Here is a 21,786-nt window from a genome sequence, read left to right as displayed (position 1 = left end):
TCTATAGAAGGTCCCACCGTGCATGTGAATACTTTCTGGATGCACTGTAAATGTAGTCTGCACAGTCAGGTTCTTGCGGCATGAAGGAGGTCCACATGATGAGTACCTAGCCAAGCATGACCAGTGCGGCCCAGCAAACAGCCAGAGCATCGGAAATTTATGGAACTTTCCTATGCCGGCAAGTCATCAACAAGTGCCAGTTAGGCTCCAGTGGAGAGACACCTAGCCAATATAGAAGTAAGGGCGTTGTGCTGCTCCTAAAATATAATGTTAGTGTACCTTTCCCACTGGGAATTGATTCTGGTGCTCAATGTGAATCCTTTCTAACATAGAAGGGCCACTCCATACTAAAAAACACCTTCCCCCATCCTACTAACATGAATGTGTCAAATTAAATATTAAGTGCTGAAGTGTGACACCCTTAAAGGATCCCTCCATCCTACGGAACACCTTCCTACTAGGGTTGAACAAGTAAATAGAACATGACTTCACAACACTTCCATGGTGTAAAATGCTTTCTCATACCATTTATTAAAGTTAAACTCACATTTACAATATTTAAATGAAAACTGCGCAATATAAAATCCTCTTAGCCATCAAGAATGCATAGAAGCACAATGATGGGCGGTGCTGCGGATGACGTCATTGCGTTCCTACACTCCTGGAAGTGCGGGCAGTATGTGTGCGGAGTACCATCTTGATGAGAATGACCTCATCACCCTGACAGAGAATGCACTCTTAACTACTTTTTTGTTTTTTTCGATTCATTGGATTAAACTAGACCAGGGGTGTCAAACTATCGGCCCTCCAGCTGTTGCCAAACTACAAGTCCCATGAGGCATTGCAAGATTGACAATTACAAGCATGACTCCCAAAGGCAGAGGCATGATGGAACTTGTAGTTTTGCAACAGCTGGAGGGCCACCAGTTTGACATCCCTGAACTAGACCATCAAATCCTCTCTGGACTTACTAATCAGTTGTGCTCAGCTACTGCAGTGTTCTGCCCTCGGAGGTTCCAAGAATGCCCCTCTCCAGTCCCCTGCAGTCTTTCTTACCCTCTTGAGCCCCTTAACCATCATTGCTGGCTCAAATTCCGAGTGCGAACAGTCTGTCTCTGAAGAGAGAGGGACTGCACTCACCTACCTTTGACTCTGATTTACAGGGGCTGTTTCAAACCTTACTGAAGAAGTGCATATTAACCTGCCTCTGGAGGATAGGCTTGCTGTTCCAGGCATAGGGACTTTTACAGTTCCTACAGCTGCACCGATCTTTCTGCCACATCCGCTATTTGACTAATTCCTCTAGGCCGGGGGTGTCAAACTGGCGGCTCTCCAGCTGTTGCGAAACTACAAGTCCCATCCTGCCTCTGCCTTTGGGAGTCTGGCTTGTAACTGTCAATCTTGCAATGCCTCATGGGACTTGTAGTTTCGCAACAGCTGGAGGGCCGCCAGTTTGACACCCATGCTCTAGGCGAACCTGAAGAATCCTGGTCCCTAACTGAGAGTTTGTCAGAACCTTTCCCTTTTTAAGAGGGGAATTTATAAATCAGCGGTCTGCTCCCAGTGTACAACCTCAACAGGAAGACCATTAGGTGGATTGAGAGTGTGCTGAACATTTGGGAAACCACCGACAGGCAACCATAGTCCCTCCTTAACCATTTCAATACCGGGCACTTTTACCCCCTTCCTGCCCAGGCCATTTTTCACGTTTCAGCGCTCTCACACTTTGAATGACAATTGCGCGGTCATACAACATTGTACCCAAACTAAAATTTTACCATTTTCTTCACACAACTAGAGCTTTCTTTTGGTGGTATTTAATCACCGCTGGGGTTTTTATTTTTTGCTAAATTAACAAAAAAAGACCAAAAATTTTGAAAAAAAAAACACGTTTTTCTTTGTTTCTGTTATAAAAGTTTACAAATAAATAATTGTTCTTCATAAATTTAGGCCGAGATGTATTCTGCTACATGTCTTTGGTGAAAATAACCCAAATTAGGATGTATTATTTAGTTTGTAGGAAAGTTATAGAGTTCACAAACTATGGTATAGATCTGAATATTGATCAATCCTGAAGTACTGACGGACAATCTAATTTCTTGAGGTCCAAGAATGTCAGAACAGTACAGATATCCCCCAAATGACCCCTTTTTGCAGAGTAGACAGTCCGACGTACTTTATAAGAGGCATGGCGAGTTTTTTGAAGTTGTATTTTTGTCATTTTTCGGAAAATGAAAAAATTAAAAAAATAATTTTCACTATTTTTTTTTTTACATACTGTCACCAGTGCAGTACAGCGTCATCATATAACTGGCATGGCGGTGATCAGGGACACTGACTGGTGACAGTATGAAAAAAATATATATATATAATTTTTTTTTATTTTTTTATTATTTTTAATTTTTTAGTACTTTTTTTTTATTTTTTTAAAGATTTTTTTTTCATATTTTACTATGATCAAAGTAGTGCAATGTTACTATAGTAACATTGTACTACTTTGGGGAAGTGATCAGTATTTTTTTTTGTTTTTTTTTGTTTTTTTTACACAATTTGCTTATAGCAAAGAATTACTTTGCTATAAGCAAGCATTTACCTGAATGAAATCGATTCATTCAGGGTTATTTTTTTTTTTTTTTTTTTGTGCTTAGCTGTGATTTGGTCACAGCTAATCACATGACATGTGCATGTGATTAGCTGTGACCATTCACACCTAGGCACTAATATACAATGGATGGCATGAATGAAGCCATCCATTGTATACAACTGTCATGTGACCTGCTGTGATTGGTCACAGCAGGTCACATGGTACCAGCAACGGGGGCCGTTACTCAGATCTGTCATCGGCCGTGTCCAAGGTACACGGCCGGTGACAGATCGCGCCGCTGCGCGGCTCTGCATCAGCGCAAACTGTGCATGTGCGGGAGCACGCCAAATGGCGTGCTCCCGGAATTCTAAAGCACTTTTGAAGCCGCCAAATGGCCATTGGCCGGGCGGCTAATGGTTAAATCCCAGTTTTAATTGACAGGTCTGGTCTTTTGCCCTGTGCAGGTGGAAACTTGAATCTGTCAAACGGTAGATTCCACGAAGGGGGATTCCTCCACCACTGGAGTAGGTGCCCTTTAATAGGACGGCTGGAACAAATGACTGGAGCATTGTGCAATATTTGTGATGGTTTGTTGCAAGCATCTAAACTTGTGTCACACATGGGGCTGATGTTTGTACAAATGCTTAGGGTTACGTGATTGGGATGCTTGACTCTGATAACCATCAAGGGTTGTTGTCTGTTTGAACCTTTCCATTGACACTGTCATTAGCATTGCCAAACTTGGCCAGTGTATGATCCTTTTACGGAGGGGTTCAGCGGAATTCCAACCTTCTCCATCTACTTCAGCAGTAGGTACACGTTGGACTTCAGAGCTTAACTCCCACTCAGCCTGTAGAGTTTGAAGGCAAAGATCAGATAATCCCTCTGATAAGCTTACTGCATGAAGGTGGGCCCCCATTTCTACAACTGGGGACCTGTTTGTTCATTCGGATGGGTCCTTGAGTAGTTTGTCTCCCAGGCATTTGAGTGCTCAGATCAGCACCTTTTAGCCCACAAGCTAACCCCTTGTGTCTGCCATCTCCTTCAGCTTCCCCTAACTATTTTTCTTGTGCTGCTGCATCTTTACTGGGTTTCCCACACCCTAGGACCCCCCACAACTTTTTTCTGTTCAAGAACAGGCATTGTACCCCATCCAGACTTAACCTTCTTCTTCAGGAAAAAAATCTATATTCTCAGAATATTTTGATCCCTTTGTGGTACTTGGTACCCCTCAGCATTCCCCCTCTCCAGAGGGACCATCTAAGCTATAAGGTTCCTACTGCTCCTTTTCCTAACAAGGGCCTGGCTCCTCAGTGTCCTCAGAAAGCACACGTTATTTCTTGAAGCACTGGGCCGTATGTCCACTTTTAGTATATTTTTCTGGCATCCGCTTTGAGTAACACTCAGGTGACCTTCCTTGTAGAGGTACAGATTGCAGTCAGAACCCTAACAACTGCAAGGTGTCCGCACAGGGCCTCACAGCCTAGTGTTGGTAAATATCGGTCACCTGTTGAGTGTTAGCCCTTGTTGAAGAAGTTTATACCCTGTGGGTCATTGAACCCTTCCTTACTTGTCAGGGAAAATCCCCCCTCGTTCCCCTTTAAGGGCTTGAAAGGTGTTGAGAGAATGTATTCTCTTTCACTTCCAGGAAAGTCTGGGAGTTTCTCACTGTGACCTGAAAAACACTAAAAGTACTACTCTTGACTGTGCTGTCTTTCTTAGAGACAATGCATTGATATTTGGCTCTTCTCTTCTGGTGGTCTCCAGACCAAAAGGAGAGGTTTTCGCACTTGGGGGGCATCTCCTGCATGGTACAAAGGTTTCATTTGTTGGAGGGCTCTGTACTCCCCTGGATTGTCAGCAGACAGTACATACTTAGATCATGCTGTAGTTTGGGGATAAAGTACATCCGGAGGCCTTTGTAGGACCTGATTATCTGGAGATGGATCTTCCTTCCATGGTTGATATGTAACCTTTTAAGAAAGTTTTTCAAGTTCCTTCCTCAGTTCTGTCCTTACTCAAGTGAATGTTCTCAGTGGTGTGGCTAAGGTTCCTTGCCCTTGCTCAGTGGTTGTAGATGCTTCAGTGGACTCAGGGCAGGTTATAAGATTCTTAGAACCATGCTATGGGTAAAGGTTAGGCAGTTCTTGCAGAGTTCCTCTTAAATATCCATTAGCACTTATTAGAGGCATAGGGATGTGGCTGTGAGAGGAAAGTGGGGACAGTGGAGAACTTGGTGCAGTCATAGGCATATGAGTAATCGGGAAGATGCGTAATCAGTTGGAGGAACATCCAAAATTAGATTGACCAGGATTAGGTGGAGAGAGAGACATATGGTAGCAGTGAAAGAGGGGGACCCTAAAGTCCATGGCTAAACAATATTGCAACCCCCCCCCCCCCCCCGTCTATCTCGCTCATTTATTTACATGAAAAATGCCTTCCTAATCCATGCTGCTGGAATCTTCAGGACCATGTGAGGATCCTGTTGATGGGCACAATGGAAAGTGTTCACGTCACATTATCAGCCAGCGATGTGAGCACCTGAAGAAAGACTCCTCCCACATTCTGCAGTGAAGAAGTAAGAAGATCTCAAACTCAGTGCAAGACGTGATCATGGATTTGGTTAGGTATTGGAGCATTTAGCTTTTTTTTTTGCTAAGGATTGGGTAATTGGGTTGGGGGGAGAGGGACTGTTTGTGGGGGACATCCCTGGCCGGACTTTAATTGCAGGACATGTTCATGAAGGTTACCTTTGCTAATGGCCCAAAGGCACTGCTGAAGTTCCTCCCCTTTGTTGGTTGATGTATCGTCTTTATTGAACTCCTAGCTCTTTGTCATCTCAATCATTCAGATTATCTGCTTTTGCAAAAAAAATGTTAAATTAATAAAAGTCTCCCCTCCCCCTCCCCTTTATTTAATATGCAGTCTATAAGTCTACATTTCTCTTTCAGAATAAAAAGGCCGTCCTTTCGTTCACCACCGGAGGGCTGGAGTCCATGTACTCTGCAACTGGGGTCAATGGGGATATGAATGTCTTACTCTGGCCCGTCCAGGTAACTGTATGCCATATACCTGTCTTGGAAATTTGCTTTCAATGGATTTTACTTACCGTGAGTGCCCGTAGTTGGATGTGCAGCAATCCCCCATAAAGCTGTGCGAACTTTGCTGCAACCATATTGCGCTCTCCGCTTACCGCGACTGCAGCTTAGCTCCACGATTCCTGCGCCTCCAACAGGTGTGCAAAGGTTTAGCTCTTTTGAGATGTGGGGAAATGGAGCTCCAGTAATCCAGGAATAAATCAGACGATACTCCCAGGTTAAAGTTGGAATCCACTCTGCCCGGGTCTAACCCCAGACTCCTGTTTTTATTATCTTACAAAACACACCCCCCGCACGGGGCCAAGTCAATCCCCTCCCACAGAGCAATGTATAGGGAGTGTCCATACACGAGAATGTCCATCCTGCTCGGAGTGCAAAGTTCCCTCTTAACCTATACTTAAAACCAGTTAAACCAGTTTTCCTGTCCTCCCCCCCGTAAGCTCGCTTTGGAGAGTGAGTTACATGCTACCAGCTCCCAGCAGTATGTACATTGTCTGTACAAGCATCCCTTAGATTAAACAGTGCTAGTCTGTATCTGAATGGGCCCGATACGATCTTTATTAAAACACATCCATCCAGATACAGTTCAGGTCGGTAGCAGCTTGTAGAGATATACATGAGCCTACACGCGGAGTTTGCACTGCCTGGCGCCTGGCCATACGAAGTCCATGTGGTACTATGCTGCTGATATGTGGATACAGGCCCGCGGCTTACCGCCGGCGGCATTCGCATCGAATGCCGTGGTGGTATACACGCCAGTCTATAAGCGCAGATCTGCCATCTCATCCATTACCGAGCTGAGTACTGTAATATATACATTGTACATGCGCATGGCCCAATTGCAGTCTTCAGAGCTTTAATTAAGCCACACGAGAGACATTTGAATAACACTAATATGACACATTTAAAGGACAAGCTGTAATAGAAAATTTCCATGACATACCTGTGTGTATTTTTGTTTTCCTCACTGTATATATAAAGTAAAAATGGTGTTAGGCTTTAGAGCCCATTCACGCTTGGGGCCCAAAGTCGCATGCCAAGTCACACCCCATGTTTCCTAATGAGTACCGTTCATATCTGTGCGACTTCATGTCGCAGTGACTTGAATGTAGTTCCTGCACTGCTTTCATCCGACCTTCATGCAACTTGAGGGCCATAAACTTCAATGCACACCCTCCAAAGTCACGCCTGAATGCTATACATGTGACTTATATGCGCCATTGTACAGCACAAACAATCATTTTTGATCAAACACATAGTTGTGTCAAAGTCACATCAAGTCGCACTGTAAAGTCTCAATACAAATTGCACGATTTTGAAGTCGCACAAGTGTGAATGGAGCCTTAATGGTGGGGCCTTTCAAATGTTTGCATGATTAAATTCCTGGCCTATCAATAAATATAGTTATATTCAGGGATTTTTTCAGCAGGAACGCAGTAGTATGCAGTTCGGCACCTCCAGCACTGAATGTATGTACTGGTAATGGGTGCTTGGAGGGTCTGCTGTTGTGAGATGGGGGATCTATTGTTGCTGGCTGCAGGGGGACTTAATAATGCCTGGGGGGGAGTCTGTTGTTTATGGGGGATCTATAGTTTCTGGAGGGTCTACTGATGCTGGCTGCTGGGGGATATGCTGTTGTGAGGAGGAGGAGGATCTATTGTTGCTGGCTGCTAGAGAACCTAATCATGCCTGGGGGGGGGTCTGTTATTTATGGGGGATCTATAGTTTCATAAGGGTCTATTGAAGCTGACTGCTGGAGGATCTGCTGTTGTGAGGAGGTGATATCTATTGTTGCTGGCTGCTGGGGGACTTAATAATGCCTGGAGGGGTCTATTGGTTGTGGGGTATCTACGGTTTCTGGAGGGTCTATTGATGTTGGCTGCTGGGGGGTCTGCTGTTGTGAGGAGGGGGATCTATTGTTTCTGGCTGCTGGGGACCTAATAATGGCTGGGGGGGTCTTTTTGTGGGGGATCTATGGTTTCTGGTAGGAATATTGATTCTTGTGCTGGGATGGAGGCTGCGCTAATACACTCTCCCTAATGTTCCAGATGTCAGAATTTTCCTGAATGTAGTGCTCCTCACAGCCACTAGATGTCAGACTTTTCCTGCGTGTAGTTCTTCTCACAGCCACTAGATGTCACTGTCCGGCTTCGGCTGGGCATAAGGAACGGTGGTCCACCAGGCCTTTTGGCCAGGAGGACCAAATGGGAACCTTGTCCCTGTCAGGAGCTTCGTGCCCCGGGGGAGCGGGTGAACGGTCCAACCCTTTCGGGGGTAGGACAAACACACCCCTAAGTGCACGTTTTTCGTGTGGTGTTCTTGCACTTGCACTTTTTTGCGGACACTTACGGGTTTTTTCGTTATAGTTGCACGTTTGCGGACTTAAAAAAAAAAAAAAAAAAGATGTCACACTTTACTGAGTGTAGCACTTCATCGAGCCACTAGATGTCACACTTTTCCTGCATGTAGTACTTCAGCTCAGCCAATAGATGTCAGACTTTTCCTGTGCAGTACTCGTCACAGCCACTAGATGTCAGACTTTTCCTGCGTGTAGTACTTCATCACAGCCAACAGGTGGCAGACTTTTCCTGAGTGTAGTACTCCTCACAGCCAACAGATGTCACACTTTTCCTGCGTGTAGTACTTCATCTCAGCCAACAGATGTCAGACTTTTCCTAAATGTAGTACTCCTCACAGCCAACAGATGGCAGACTTCTCCTGAGTGTAGTACCCCTCACAGCCACTAGATGTCACACTTTTCCTGCGTGTAGTATCGCTTCTCGGCCTTTTGGCTAAGATCAAGTGTAGTATCTGTTCTTATCAGTGTCCAGTGGCGGTGCTCCCGACCATTCTAGCTTTGCGGGGATGGTTGTTGTATAGTACCCTCACTGGTATGATGGGGGTCCGGAAGGCTAGTACCGGAGGGAGAGAAACCGGGGAGCGCCACGAGTTAAGCTGGGGCCCCGGGAGTAATCCCTCTGAGAAGACTGGAAAGACCCAGTACCTCCTGATTTGGACGGATCTACCTTGGTCTGGCCTGGGGCTGGGGACGCAAAAAGTCTGCAAACTCAGTGCCCCCTGAGTAGTCGCCTCAGGGGTGTCACTAGTAATACTTGGGTGTGGGACCCCACGGTGTGAAGATGACACATGGTCACTGTTTTTTCACCTCTTTTTGCACAGCGCCCTAAGGACCAGGCCTTTTGGCTAAGTTCAGGGCAATTTTTGCTACAGGCCTCAGGGCCTGGTCTGTGCACAATTCGGCACGGTACCACTTTTTTATTTTTTTCTTTTTCTTATTTATTTATTTATTATGCACTTACCCACGTTTGTCACTTTTTCTTTGCCTTATGTGTGTGTTTTTTACGGATGGAGGGTGTGGGTCCTCGGGCCTACCCTGAAGTCTAGGGGGAGGATGTGTGGCCATACGGTTCCTTCCTCCCCTGATCCCTAGAGGACTCTTCTTCGGGAGAGTCCCCTTGCCTAGTACTGAATGTCCGGCCTCGGCTGGGCATAGGGAACGGTGGTCCACCAGGCCTTTTGGCCAGGAGGACCAAGTGGGAACCTTGTCCCCGTCAGGAGCTTCGTGCCCCGGGGGATCAGGGTAAGCGGTCCAAGCCCCTTTAGGGGTAGGACACAGCACACCCCTAAGTGCACTTTTTGTGTGGTGTTTTTGCACTTGCACTTTTTTGTGAAACACTTACGGGTTTTTCGTTATAGTTGCACGTTTGCGGACTTAAAAAAACTTTTCCTGCGTGTAGTACTTCATCACAGCCAACAGATGGCAGACTTTTCTTGAATGTAGTACTTCATCTCAACCAACAGATGGCTTTTCCTGCGTGTAGTACTCCTCATAGCCAACAGATGGCAGACTTTTCCTGAGTGTAGTACTCCTCACAGCCAACAGATGGCAGACTTTTCCTGCGTGTAGTACTCCTCACAGCCACTAGATGTCAAACTTTTCCTGCATGTAGTACTTCATCTCAGCCAACAGATGGCAGACTTTTCCTTCGTGTAGCACTCCTCACAACCAATAGATGGCAGACTTTAGTACTTCATCTCAGCCAAATATGGAAATTAGATACATTGCTCTCCCTAAGTTGAACAAATGTTCTCATAAAGTATCCTAGTTTTTACTAGCTCTAAAAGAGAGGGAGGGGGAGAGGGGCACACGCACACAGAGAGACACACTGACTTCTCGACTTCCCTCACAGCCAACTGATGGCAGTTTTCCTGCGTGTTGTACTCCTCACAGCCAATAGATGGCAGACTTTTTCTGCGTGTTGTACTCCTCACAGCCAATAGATGGCAGACTTCTCCTGAGTGTAGTACTCCTCACAGCCAACAGATGGCAGACTTTTTCTGCGTGTAGTACTCCTCACAGCCACTAGATGTCACACTTTCCTGAGTGTAGTACTTCATCGCAGCCACTAGATGTCAGACTTTTCCTGAGTATAGCACTTCATCGCAGCCACTGGATGTCACACTTTCTTGCATGTAGTACTTCATTACAGCCACTAGATGTCAGAATTTTCTTGAGTGTAAGTATTGCATCACAGCCACTAGCTGTCACTTTTCCTGAGTGCAGTACTCCTCACAGCTACTAGATGTCAGACTTTTCCTGAGTATAGCACTTCATCGCAGCCACTAGATGTTACACTTTCCTGAGTGTATTACGTCATCGCAGCCACTAGATGTCACACTTTTCCTGCATGTAGTACTTCATCACAGCCACTAGATGTCAGAAGTTTCTTGAGTGTAAGCATTTCATCACAGCCACTAGATCAGTGGTCGGCAAGCCGGGGCTCGCGAGCCACATGCGGCTCTTTACACGCTTTAATGCGGCTCTTGTGTGCCGGGCACCCGCTCCCCTCCCTCCTCTCGGGCGGCAGGGACTCTGCAGCGTGATCCAAAAAAAAAACAGCCAGGGCAGCGCGCTCAAATGCAATGATTGGCCAGTCTCGCTGCCACTCACATCCTGATAGCCAGTGATTGGCTGTCAGGATGTGTGTTGGTGGGGCAGCGTGATGAACGTGAGAGGAGCTAGGCTCCTCTCACGGTCCGCCCTGAAGACCGGAACGGCGCGGGAACACGGCGAGAGGAACGCGCGGAGCAAAGGTAAGTGAATTGACACAGGGGGGACTTGGCTTACTACTTGCTACTTACTTACTACTACTATATGAGGGATGAATTACTATATGGGGGATGAATTACTATATGGGGGATGAATTACTATATGGGGGATGAATTACTATAAAAACTTATTGAAACTAAAAACAGTGTACTATGTATTTTCAGTTTGAAATTTATTTTGAGAGCCACATTTTTAAATCGTGGTTTTGGCGAGATTTGGCTCAGTTGAAAAAAAAGGTTGCCCACCACTGCACTAGATGTCACTTTTCCTGAATGTAGTACTCCTTATAGCCACTAGATGTCAGACTTTTCCTAAGTGTAGTACTACTCACAGCCACTAGATGTCAGACTTTAACTAAGGTTAATATTCCTTCTTGGCCATTGGGTGTCAGACTTTCTCTAAATGTAGTAATCTACTCCTTCCTAGACAACAGCGGACTTTTCCTGAGTGTAGTACTATTCACAGCCGCTAGACTTCATACTTTTCCTGAGTGCAAATTTGCATACGTTTGAGTAATCCCACACTTTTTGAGGGCTGAGCCAAACAGAAAAGTATGAAAATTAGGGTAACCATGGGCTAAATAATAATGATAAAAAACCGAGGAGGAGGAGGATTTGTGTCAGGCTTTTGTGAACACATAGAAGAACTGCATCTTAGTGCAATCAATAAATGGTGACTGGATGATACCAAGATGGTGCTATCTATACAGTACGAAAATCTGATGAAGGCGTTGTCCTATGTGATATATATTAGGTAAGTGGATGATATTATTGCTATTTTTTTTATCTTATTTATGTGGAATTTGATTTTCTGCTATGGACAATGTTGCTGTAAATCATTGCCTAGCTGTTGGCCGTATTCCATGTGGATGGTCTCCTGGTGAACATGCTAACTCTCCCATTGTGTCTCCTGCAGAGAGGAATCCTGCATTTCTGCGGCTTCCAGGTCCTTGAACCTCAGATCAGCTACAGCATCGGGCACACACCTCCCGAGAAACGCGCTCTCATTCTGGAGGCCTGGCAGGCTCGTCTGGCCAAGATCTGGGAGGAGAAACCCATCAGCTTCGTGCCCAATGAGGAATTTGACATGACCTTCCCTGGGGGGTTTGTACTGAAGAAGGAGGTGATGGCGAAACATAAGGACCAGTATGGGCTCAGCGTGGGCCAGCACATGGGGAGGCCCCTGCCGCCTGACAGTCAGGTCAAGGCGGGCAGCACAAGGCTCTGAGATCTCTGCCTATTGATCCTTGTTACTGTTCTCTGGGAAATAAACGAGGCCAGTGCTTTCTTCTCCAATCGGTTTTTATTTTCATTTTTTTTTTAGAAAACTTACAAAAACCAAGCGCTAGCTTTTCAAGTGAGCTTATAACAGAGAAATACAGTTGTGTTCAAAATAATAGCAGTCAGACATCACTAACCGGATCAATCACTGTTTTTGGTGGAAATGATATTTCTACATGGCAAATAATTTTCTAGCAGGTGTAGAAGAGTAATAGAAATCCAACAGTCATGACATGCATGCTGCTGATTCTGTGTCATTGCTGACAGGGCGGAGGACAGGGGGTCGCTGCCGGCAGGGCGGAGGACAGGGGGTCGCTGCCGGCAGGGCGGAGGACAGGGGGTCGCTGCCGGCAGGGCGGAGGACAGGGGGTCGCTGCCGGCAGGGCGGAGGACAGGGGGTCGCTGCCGGCAGGGCGGAGGACAGGGGGTCGCTGCCGGCAGGGCGGTGGACAGGGGGTCGCTGCCGGCAGGGCAGAGGTCGGGGAGGGGGGGGGGGTCACTGCTGACAGAGCGGTGGATAGGGGTCACTGGTGGTGGGGCGGAGGACAGGGGCCTCTAGTGGCAAGGTGGAGGACAGGGGCACAGATCCTTCTCCTATCCCTGCACTTCACACAGCTTGGGCATCAGAGCTTCTCCTCCCCAAATAGGTAGCTTTGGCTTTTCTTTGGGGGTGGGGGGGATGCTTGGCCTCGCCATGGTCGACCAAAGAAGTTGAGTGCACGTGCTCAGCGTTATATCCAGAGGTTGTCTTTGGGAAATAGACATATGAGTGCTGCCAGCATTGCTGCAGAGGGTGAAGGGGTGGAGGGGTCAGCCTGTCAGTGCTCAGACCGTACGCCGCACACTGCATCACATTGGTCTGCATGGTTGTCGTTCCAGAAGGAAGCCTCTTCTAAAGATGACCAAGAAAGCCAGCAAACAGTTTGCTGAAGACAAGCAGACTAAGGATATGGATTACTGGAACCATGTCTTGTGGTCTGATGACACCAAGATCAACTGATTTGGTTCAGATGGTGTCAAGCGTGTGTGGTGGCAACCAGGTGAGGAGTATAAAGACAAGTGTGTCTTGCCTACAGTCAAGCATGGTGGTGGGGGTGTCACGGTCTGGGGCCCCATGGTGGTGGGAGTGTCATGGTTTGGGGCTGCATGAGTGCTGCTGGCACTGGGGAGCTACACTTCATTGAGGGAACCATGAATGCCAACATGTACTGTGACATACTGAAGCAGAGCATGATCTCCTCCCTCCGGAGACTGGGCCGCAGGGCAGTATTCCAACATAACGACCCCAAACACACCTCCAAGACCACCACTGCCTTGCTAAAGAAGCTGAGGGTGAAGGTGATGGACTGGCCAAGCATGTCTCCAGACCTAAACCCTATTGAGCATCTGTGGGACATCCTCAAACAGAAGGTGGAGGAGCGCAAGGTCTCTAACGTCCACCAGCTCCGTGATGTCATCATGGAGGAGTGGAAGAGGACTCCAGTGGCAACCTGTGAAGCTCTGGTGAACTCCATGCCCAAGAGGATTAAGGCAGTGCTGGAAAATAATGGCGGCCACACAAAATATTGACACTTTGGGCCCAATTTGGACCTTGTCACTTCGGGGTGGAGTCACTTTTGTTGCCAGCGGTTTAGACATTAATGGCTGTGTGTTGAGTTATTTTGAAAGGACAGCAAATTTACATGTATGTGAGACGTGTCAGAATCAGCCCGGTAGGGAAGTGGTTAAATCAGGCAGATAGCCGTTTCGAACATGCAGAACACGGGTGTTTTGTCTCCCTCTAGTGGACACATTGTGGTAGTGCATAAAAGAAAAGCTACAGCTCTCTGCAGAGAAAAGCAAAACAAATACTATCAAGGCATTCAACAGACTCCACACACCACTGAAAAGTTTCAACATTTTATTTGTCGATTTGAGCTGTTTACAGAAATATATTTGCAAAGAGTATACAAATGTCTCAATAGAAGCAAAATATCCTTTTGTTTAATATTTAACACGTTATTACAAGATTGCTAAAAACAATAAAAATACCTCTGCCCCGCGACAGACCAAATCTGCGTAGCTGGTAGAAAAGGTTTGCTGCTGCACGTTACTCCAGAGAGCTGCGCACTGCACTGCCCTTCATGGAAGGAGGATGGGACGAGGATCAAGAGGCCAACTCAAGGAGCGAATTGCTAACAGTCACCCCCAGGTGGTCACTGATGGAATTACTTATTCACGGTACTTTTTTTTTTTTGGGCTGGTGCCCCCTAATGGCCATCGCCTGTATGACCTGTGCCCTCTAATGGCCATTGCTTGTATAACCTTTGCCCCCTAATGGCCATCACTTGTATGACCTGTTGCCTGTGCCCCCTAATGGCCATCACCTGTATGACCTGTAACCAGTGCCCCCTTATGGCCATCACCTGTAGCCTGTGCCCCCTAACAGCCATCACCTGTACTCTGTGCCCCCTAACAGCCATGACTTTTACGACATGTACCCTGTGCCTCCTAATGGCCATCACTTGTATGACATATAGCCTGTGCCCCCTTATGGTCATCACCTGTAGCCTGTGCCCCCTAACAGCCATGACTTATATGACATGTAGCCTGTGCCTCCTAATGGCCATCGCCTGTAATGACATGTACCCTGTGCCCCCTAATGGCCATCGCTTGTATGACGTACCCTCTGCCCCCTAATGGCCATCGCCTGTATGACATGTACCCTGTGCCCCCTAATGGCCATCGCTTGTATGACGTACCCTGTGCCCCCTAATGGCCATCGCCTGTATGACATGTACCCTCTGCCCCCTAATGGCCATCGCCTGTATGACATGTACCCTCTGCCCCCTAATGGCCATCGCCTGTATGACATGTACCCTGTGCCCCCTTATGGCCATCCCTTGTTCGACATGTACCCTGTGCCCCCTTATGGACATCGCTTGTATGACATGTACCCTGTGCCCCCTTATGGCCATCGCTTGTATGACATGTACCCTGTGCCCCCTAATGGACATCACTTGTATGACATGTACCCTGTGCCCCCTTATGGCCATTAGCAATCGCACTTAAAGTGAAATACGCCCTGCTCTTGTTATTACACAGGCTCCTCTGAGGTCCTGTTTAACACAGCAATAGCACCTGCTATACAGTAGAGGATGACTGGTGGAAACTGTATACACTCCACATATCCATTTATTATTGTTGACTGCAGCATAAATGCTTCCAGAACAATGATAATACAATGTCCTTTCCATTTAAAGTGACAATATTTTAACATGGCCCACCCAATAAGACATGAAGATCTGATGGGCTATGTGTAGTAGCTCATAGCAAGCAGCATTCACTTTAGTTATGTCAGATAAGGAAAGATGAATTCTGATTGGCTGCTGAGAGTTAATACTCTGCCTTGTGGAATATGCCCGTCAGTGTCTGGATCAGTACTGGAAGTGGATTTAAAAGCAATGCTACATAATAGTCTGATTATAAGGTGAGCGATTTAATGACAAAGCCTCATCAGGAATCTCTCCCGCACAGTAAAGGGTCCTTGCTGACAAATTCAGAACAGATTACATTGGCACCCATTGAGATTGTGAACCAGGGGAAGAAAGGAACATACCTGGTGTGTATGACAGTCTACTAGCCTCTTGAACCTTTGTTCCATCCTCCCTGCATGCACCCCTATCTGGGGTTATCCAATAGAAGCATAGTTTGACCATGGTCAACTACACTCTTCAAACTTCATCATTATTAAAAATACATTATAACAAGGAGTAACCAAAAATAGCATCATTCTAATAAAACATCTTCCTGCAAGTGAACATGGCCGCTGAGATGGGGAAAAAAAAGAAAGAGCCACAGAGCAAATCTTACAGCAGATACAAAGATAAAGGAGTCTTGGTTGGGGGGTATGCAAGCCCACCCAGAAACAAATGAATTCAAACCACTTCTGTTGAAAATGGCAACACGCAACTGATATCTGAAAAAAAAAAACCTGCTCTCAGAATCACTGGGGGAGATTTATCTTGAAGCAGAGCAAACCAGGAGCAGGGGGGCTGATATATGATGAGATTGCAGGTTGAGCCATGATCTCCCCCCGCTGCTCAGCAGTGGTACTGCACCAGTATAACACACCCCTCTGAGCACTTTGCATGTGTTTGTAGTGGAAATGTATCTGCGATCTTTGCAGAACTGACCCAGAATTGTCATTTGATGTTAGCTTACAGATCCAAATCCTTTTATAAATGAGAAACATCTGCTCTAGAAATGCTCCTATTTTGTCAGTCTCTTGCTTGATGAATTTCCCAACCTAAACATTTACAGAAGATTGGGCTAGTCCAGAAGAGGCAATAACAGAACTAAAGTGAAAAATAGAATATAATCCAGCACAGATAGGGCTCCTTGTACTGCTCAAGAGTCTTTGAGGCCTAAAATGTAAATTGTACCACCCCCGCTCAAGGGAGGGGAGATTATACTGGGATGATAGCACAGGGGTCACCCTCGCTGAACTCACATGATGGGAGGGGAGGGTATAGGGGGGAGGACAGCACAGGGGTCACTCCTGCGGAACTAACACAATGGAAGGGTATACTGGGATGATAGTACAGGGGTCACCCTCGCTGAACTCACATGATGGGAGGGGAGGGTATAGGGGGAGGACAGCACAGGGGTCACTCCTGCGGAACTAACACAATGGAAGGGTATACTGGGATGATAGCACAGGGGTCACCCTCGCTGAACTCACATGATGGGAGGGGAGGGTATAGGGGGAGGACAGCACAGGGGTCACTCCTGCGGAACGAACACAATGGGAGGGGAGGGCATACTGGGATGATAGCACAGGGGTCACTCCTGCGGAACTAACACAATGGGAGGGGAGGGTAAACTGGGATGACAGCACGGGGGTCACCCCTGCGGAACTAACACAATGGGAGGGTATACGTGGATGATAGCACAGGGGTCACCCCTGCGGAACTAACACAATGGGACGGTATACTGGGATGATAGCACAGGGGTCATCCCTCCGGAACTAACACAATGGGAGGGGAGGGTATACTGGGATGATAGCACAGGGGTCACCCCTGCGGAACTAACAAACTGGTAGGGGAGGGTTTATTGGGATAATATCACAGGGGTCACCCCTCCGGAAATAACACAATGGGAGGGGAGGATATACTGGGATGAAAGCACAGGGGTCACTCCTCCGGAACAAACACAATGGGAGGGGAAGGTATACTGGGATGATAGCACAGGGGTCACCCCTACGGAACTAACAAACTGGGATGGGAGGGTTTAACTGGGATGATAGCACACGGATCCCCCCTGTGGAACTAACACAATGGGAGGGGAGGGTAAACAGGGATGACAGCACACGGATCACCCCCGCTGAACTCACATGATGGGAGGGTATACTGGGATGATAGCACAGAATTCACCCCCCGCTGACAATGGGAGGGGAGCTCAGGGTAATGCCAGACATATAAAGCTATGTTCTCAGTTTAATATATTCTCTGGAAGTACCAACTACTAATAGATAAAAATACATTCTGTATAGATCTGAAGGAAGCATTGCATAGAAAGGGAGTCCACCATAGGAACCAATTACGTTGTCTAAAATTCTAATCTGTATCCAACAGGAAGTTCAGAAAATGCGTCAGTGTTCTATTTGGACTCACTGGACTTTGGAGCCATGTGACCAGTTACACAGGGTGGTGCTCGGTTTTAAAAGGGGAAAAAAGGTCATGTGACCTGACTATGCTAGATTAGCTACAAGACACAGACTTAGACGCCATTTTGGAAATTCATCATTGGGAACATCGAGAATCACTTTAAATTCAGGCTACAAATAGTTTAAAGGACCACTAAACCCTAACTGAAGCTTGGCTGATGCAAATAAATATGAAGGCTTTAAGAGATCTCACAACAGAACATAACTATTCTGCCGAGCACTGCGAGAAAGGTACATAAAATACCACAATTATTCTGTTTGATGGAAGATTTGACATCGGGCTGCATGATGTGGAGCGGGGGTCTCCAAAGTACGGCCAATGGGCCACATGCAGCCTGCTACAAGATTTTATCTGACCCGCAGCTGGTGTGTACATTCCAAGGATATAGATCAGTTGGTCTCCACTGATGGGTACCCTAAAGTGAAGGAGACTCTGATGGGGACCATGTAAGGGGGAACACTGATGTAAGGGAGGGCTCTGATGGGGACACTAGTGTAAAGAGGGACTCTGGTATAAGGGGGACTCCTAAGATGGACTCCATACATTGGTGGTCAGTGGGAAGAATGTCCCTTAAATTGATGATCATTGGGACGAATGCCCCTTACATTGGTGATCAGTGGGAAGAATGCTCCTTACATTGGAAGTCAGTGGGAAGAATGCCCCTTACATTGGGGTCAGTGGAAAGAATGCTCCTTACATTAGGGTCAGTGGGAAGAATGCTCCTTACATTGGGGGTCAGTGGGAAGAATGTCCCTTACATTGGGGGTCAGTGGAAAGAATGCCCCTTACATTGGTGATCAGTGGGAAGAATGCCCCTTACATTGGGGGTCAGTGGGAAGAATGCCCCTTACATTGGGGGTCAGTGGAAAGAATGCCCCTTACATTGGTGATCAGTGGGAAGAATGCTTCTTACATTGGTGGTCAGTGGGAAGAATATTCCTTACATTGGGGGTCAGTGGGAAGAATGTCCCTTACATTGGTGATCAGTGGGAAGAATGTCCCTTACATTGGTGGTCAGTGGGAAGAATGTCCCTTACATTGGGGGTCAGTGGGAAGAATGTCCCTTACATTGGTGGTCACTGGGAAGAATGTCCCTTACATTGGTGGTCACTGGGAAGAATGTCCCTTACATTGGAGGTCACTGGGAAGAATGTCCCTTACATTGGTGGTCAGTGGGAAGAATGTCCCTTACATTGGTGATCAGTGGGAAGAATGTCCCTTACATTGGGGGTCGGTGGGAAGAATGTCCCTTACATTGGGGGTCAGTGGGAAGAATGTCCCTTACATTGGTGGTCACTGGGAAGAATGTCCCTTACATTGGAGGTCACTGGGAAGAATGTCCCTTACATTGGTGGTCAGTGGGAAGAATGTCCCTTACATTGGTGATCAGTGGGAAGAATGTCCCTTACAATGGGGGTCAGTGGGAAGAATGCTCCTTACATTGGGGGTCAGTGGGAAGAATGTCCCTTACATTGGGGGTCAGTGGGAAGGGACTTACATTGGGGGTCAGTGGAAAGAATGTCTCTTACATTGGTGGTCAGTGGGAAGAATGTCCCCATTGTATTTTATCTGAGAAGTACTATCATTACCCAAAGAACCTCAACCAGCCTCTGGAGAATCATGGTTTAGAAAGGCTGGATTAGAGAATCCATTAGATTTTTATTGTCATCTGTGAGTAAGTGATAGAACTGCTGACAGTGTTTTAATTGCTGTCCCTTCTTGTCCAAGTGACCAATGCAACTCTTATATCTTACAGAACTAGTTCTTCAAAGCTTAGTGGACCTTTAAATTGCTAGAGATGAATGCAGAGATTACAAAAAAAATCAGCAACGGACCAGCGCAAAAATCACTTCACCTGGCCAACCTTTTGCCCAAAACACCCAAACCCAGTTAAAGCAGCACTTCCAGTTGTTCCCTGACCCCTTTCACAAAAGGAGCTACAGAGACAAAGACGGACAAAACCTGCCACGAAATTTGTACAAAAACAAAAGAATATCTTATGTATAATATTTATAGATAAACTTCTTCTCATTTTATATATTTTATTATATATATATTTATATACTTCTGCTAACGCACTTTGTACAGTACATGTAGCAAATACCACTTCTCCTAAATACAAAATAGAGCTTTCAAGAAAAAAAAGAAAAATAAACAGATTAAAAAAACATCCATAAAACTTCCAAGATTGAAAACTCCTGTTACTAAAAAAAAAAAAAAAAAAAAAAATATGAATTGGCCTGCGATCAGGCCTCACTTGGAGAAAAAAAAAAAGTTCCCTTCATATCGGTAATAGACCCGCACTACTGAAAGCGCTGAAATCAGGGATTTGCTGCTTCTGATTGGTCTGCAATCTAGGCAGCCAAAGGGCCAGAAGCAGCCAATCGCGGATCCGATGTCTCCAGTTAGGAGAGGTTAAAGGTTACACACACATAAAAAGGTAATGAGGGAAACGGGAGGGCAGCTACAAGTAGAAAGAGTTAAAAACTGACAGTATTTATCTACATGGCTCAATAAAAAAAGTAAAAGTCGCTGCGACTGTGCACCCGCTAGGGGGCGACAGAAGACAGGTTAAGTGCAGCATTGTGTTGCCTAACATGGGGGGGGAGGGAGGGGGGGCCGTTAACCACATGCAGCAAGGTGCTTGTAAAGAAAGATGCTATGAGTCCTAGGTAATGACAGACATAAAAAAAATCCTGACTGCCAAACGGGTCCCCAGTGCAGGGACCAAGTAGCACCGTAAGCGTATCTCAGGTGCCTGTCATAGAAAAAGGCGACTTGCCTTGCTTGCTAACACTTTTGCGGCCTTGCTGTTAGGATGCGGGTTAATGCGACGGGCACACTATCACAGTTTCTCAGAAGGGATATTAAATGGATTCCTTCGGGGGGGGGGGGAAAAATAGAAGAGAAAAATATATATATATATTTATATATTATGTACAAATTTATATATACATACATACACGCCTACATGAAACCACACAGACAAGGATGAAATAAGAGGTAAACATTACTACCACTGGGGAAAGCGGTAACGGCTGAAGGGGCTCAGAGGTTACAGCTTTCGGGAGTATGATGTCATATTAAACTACAGAGTCTTGGTCGCTAAATACTGAAGAGAGACGAGAACAGGCCAGAGGGTACGACACGAAGAACCGTTTTCTACTTGGACCGTGGCGGATATACATAGGAATCCAGTTTTCTTTTAACAGTATGGAAACGCCTTCTCACTGCATCTGAAAGGAAAACCAGAAACCATTAATTGTACTGGGAACGCTGGTTACTGGGCTGCAAAGCACTGGGATGGGAAAAGGGGACAGGGGATGGGAAAAGGGGACGGGGGAAGGGGAAAAGGGGTTGGGAAAAGAGGAAGGGGGATGGGAACAGGGGATGGGAAAAGGGGATGGGGGGTGGGAGGAGGAGCAGACGACAGAGCTCTACCACTTAGGACACGGGTGTCAAACTGGCGGCCCTCCAGATGTTGCCAAACTATAAATCCCATGAGGCCCTCCACATGTTGCCAAACTACAAGTCCCATGAGGCCCTCCAGATGTTGCCAAACTACAAGCCCCATGAGGCCCTCCAGATGTTGCCAAACTACAAGCCCCATGAGGCCCTCCAGATGTTGCCAACTACAAGTCCCATGAGGCCCTCCAGATGTTGCCAAACTACAACCCCCATGAGGCCCTCCAAATGTTGCCAACTACAAGCCCCATGAGGCCCTCCAGATGTTGCCAAACTACAAGCCCCATGAGGTCCTCCAGATGTTACCAAACTACAAGGCCCATGAGGCCCTCCAGATGTTGCCAAACTACAAGCCCTATGAGGCCCTCCACATGTTGCGAAACTACAAGCCCCATCAGGCCCTTCACATGTTGCCAAACTACAAGTCCCATGAGGCATTGCAAGCATGACTCCCAAAGGCAGAGGCATGATGGGACTTGTAGTTTCGCAACAGCTGGAGGGCCGCCATTTTGATACCCCT

General features: G+C 46.6%; 2 protein-coding genes and 1 pseudogene across 11 annotated transcripts in view; 2 read left to right on the top strand and 1 right to left on the bottom strand.

Annotated features, from left to right (window-relative positions):
• NQO1 (NAD(P)H quinone dehydrogenase 1) overlaps nucleotides 1-12,108 on the top strand; it is a 39,249-nt gene extending 27,141 nt beyond the window's left edge. For 2 of the 3 annotated variants that reach the window (XM_089663276.1, XM_089663275.1), the window contains 2 exons: nucleotides 5,536-5,637; nucleotides 11,729-12,108. In XM_089663276.1, the coding sequence (XP_089519402.1) occupies nucleotides 5,536-5,637; nucleotides 11,729-12,040 (414 nt within the window). In that variant the 3' untranslated portion in view covers nucleotides 12,041-12,108. The remainder of the gene's footprint in view (nucleotides 1-5,535; nucleotides 5,638-11,728) is intronic. The other variant, XM_089663277.1, reaches the window with a different exon arrangement.
• Nucleotides 8,455-8,570, top strand: LOC149434880 (U2 spliceosomal RNA; annotated as a pseudogene).
• Nucleotides 12,109-13,976: 1,868 nt separating the features above from the next.
• NFAT5 (nuclear factor of activated T cells 5) overlaps nucleotides 13,977-21,786 on the bottom strand; it is a 132,698-nt gene continuing 124,888 nt past the window's right edge. For 7 of the 8 annotated variants that reach the window (XM_089663267.1, XM_089663268.1, XM_089663272.1 and 4 more), the window contains one exon: nucleotides 13,977-21,037. The gene's annotated coding sequence lies outside the window, so the exon portion shown is untranslated. The remainder of the gene's footprint in view (nucleotides 21,038-21,786) is intronic. The other variant, XR_016308602.1, reaches the window with a different exon arrangement.

Source organism: Staurois parvus, unplaced genomic scaffold (genome assembly GCF_062004578.1).
Source record: "Staurois parvus isolate SC_StPar_1 unplaced genomic scaffold, SC_StPar_1.0 ptg001644l, whole genome shotgun sequence".
Lineage (NCBI taxonomy): Eukaryota > Metazoa > Chordata > Amphibia > Anura > Ranidae > Staurois > Staurois parvus.
Note: the sequence above shows the minus strand (reverse complement) of the source record. Positions and strands in the feature narration are given on the sequence as shown.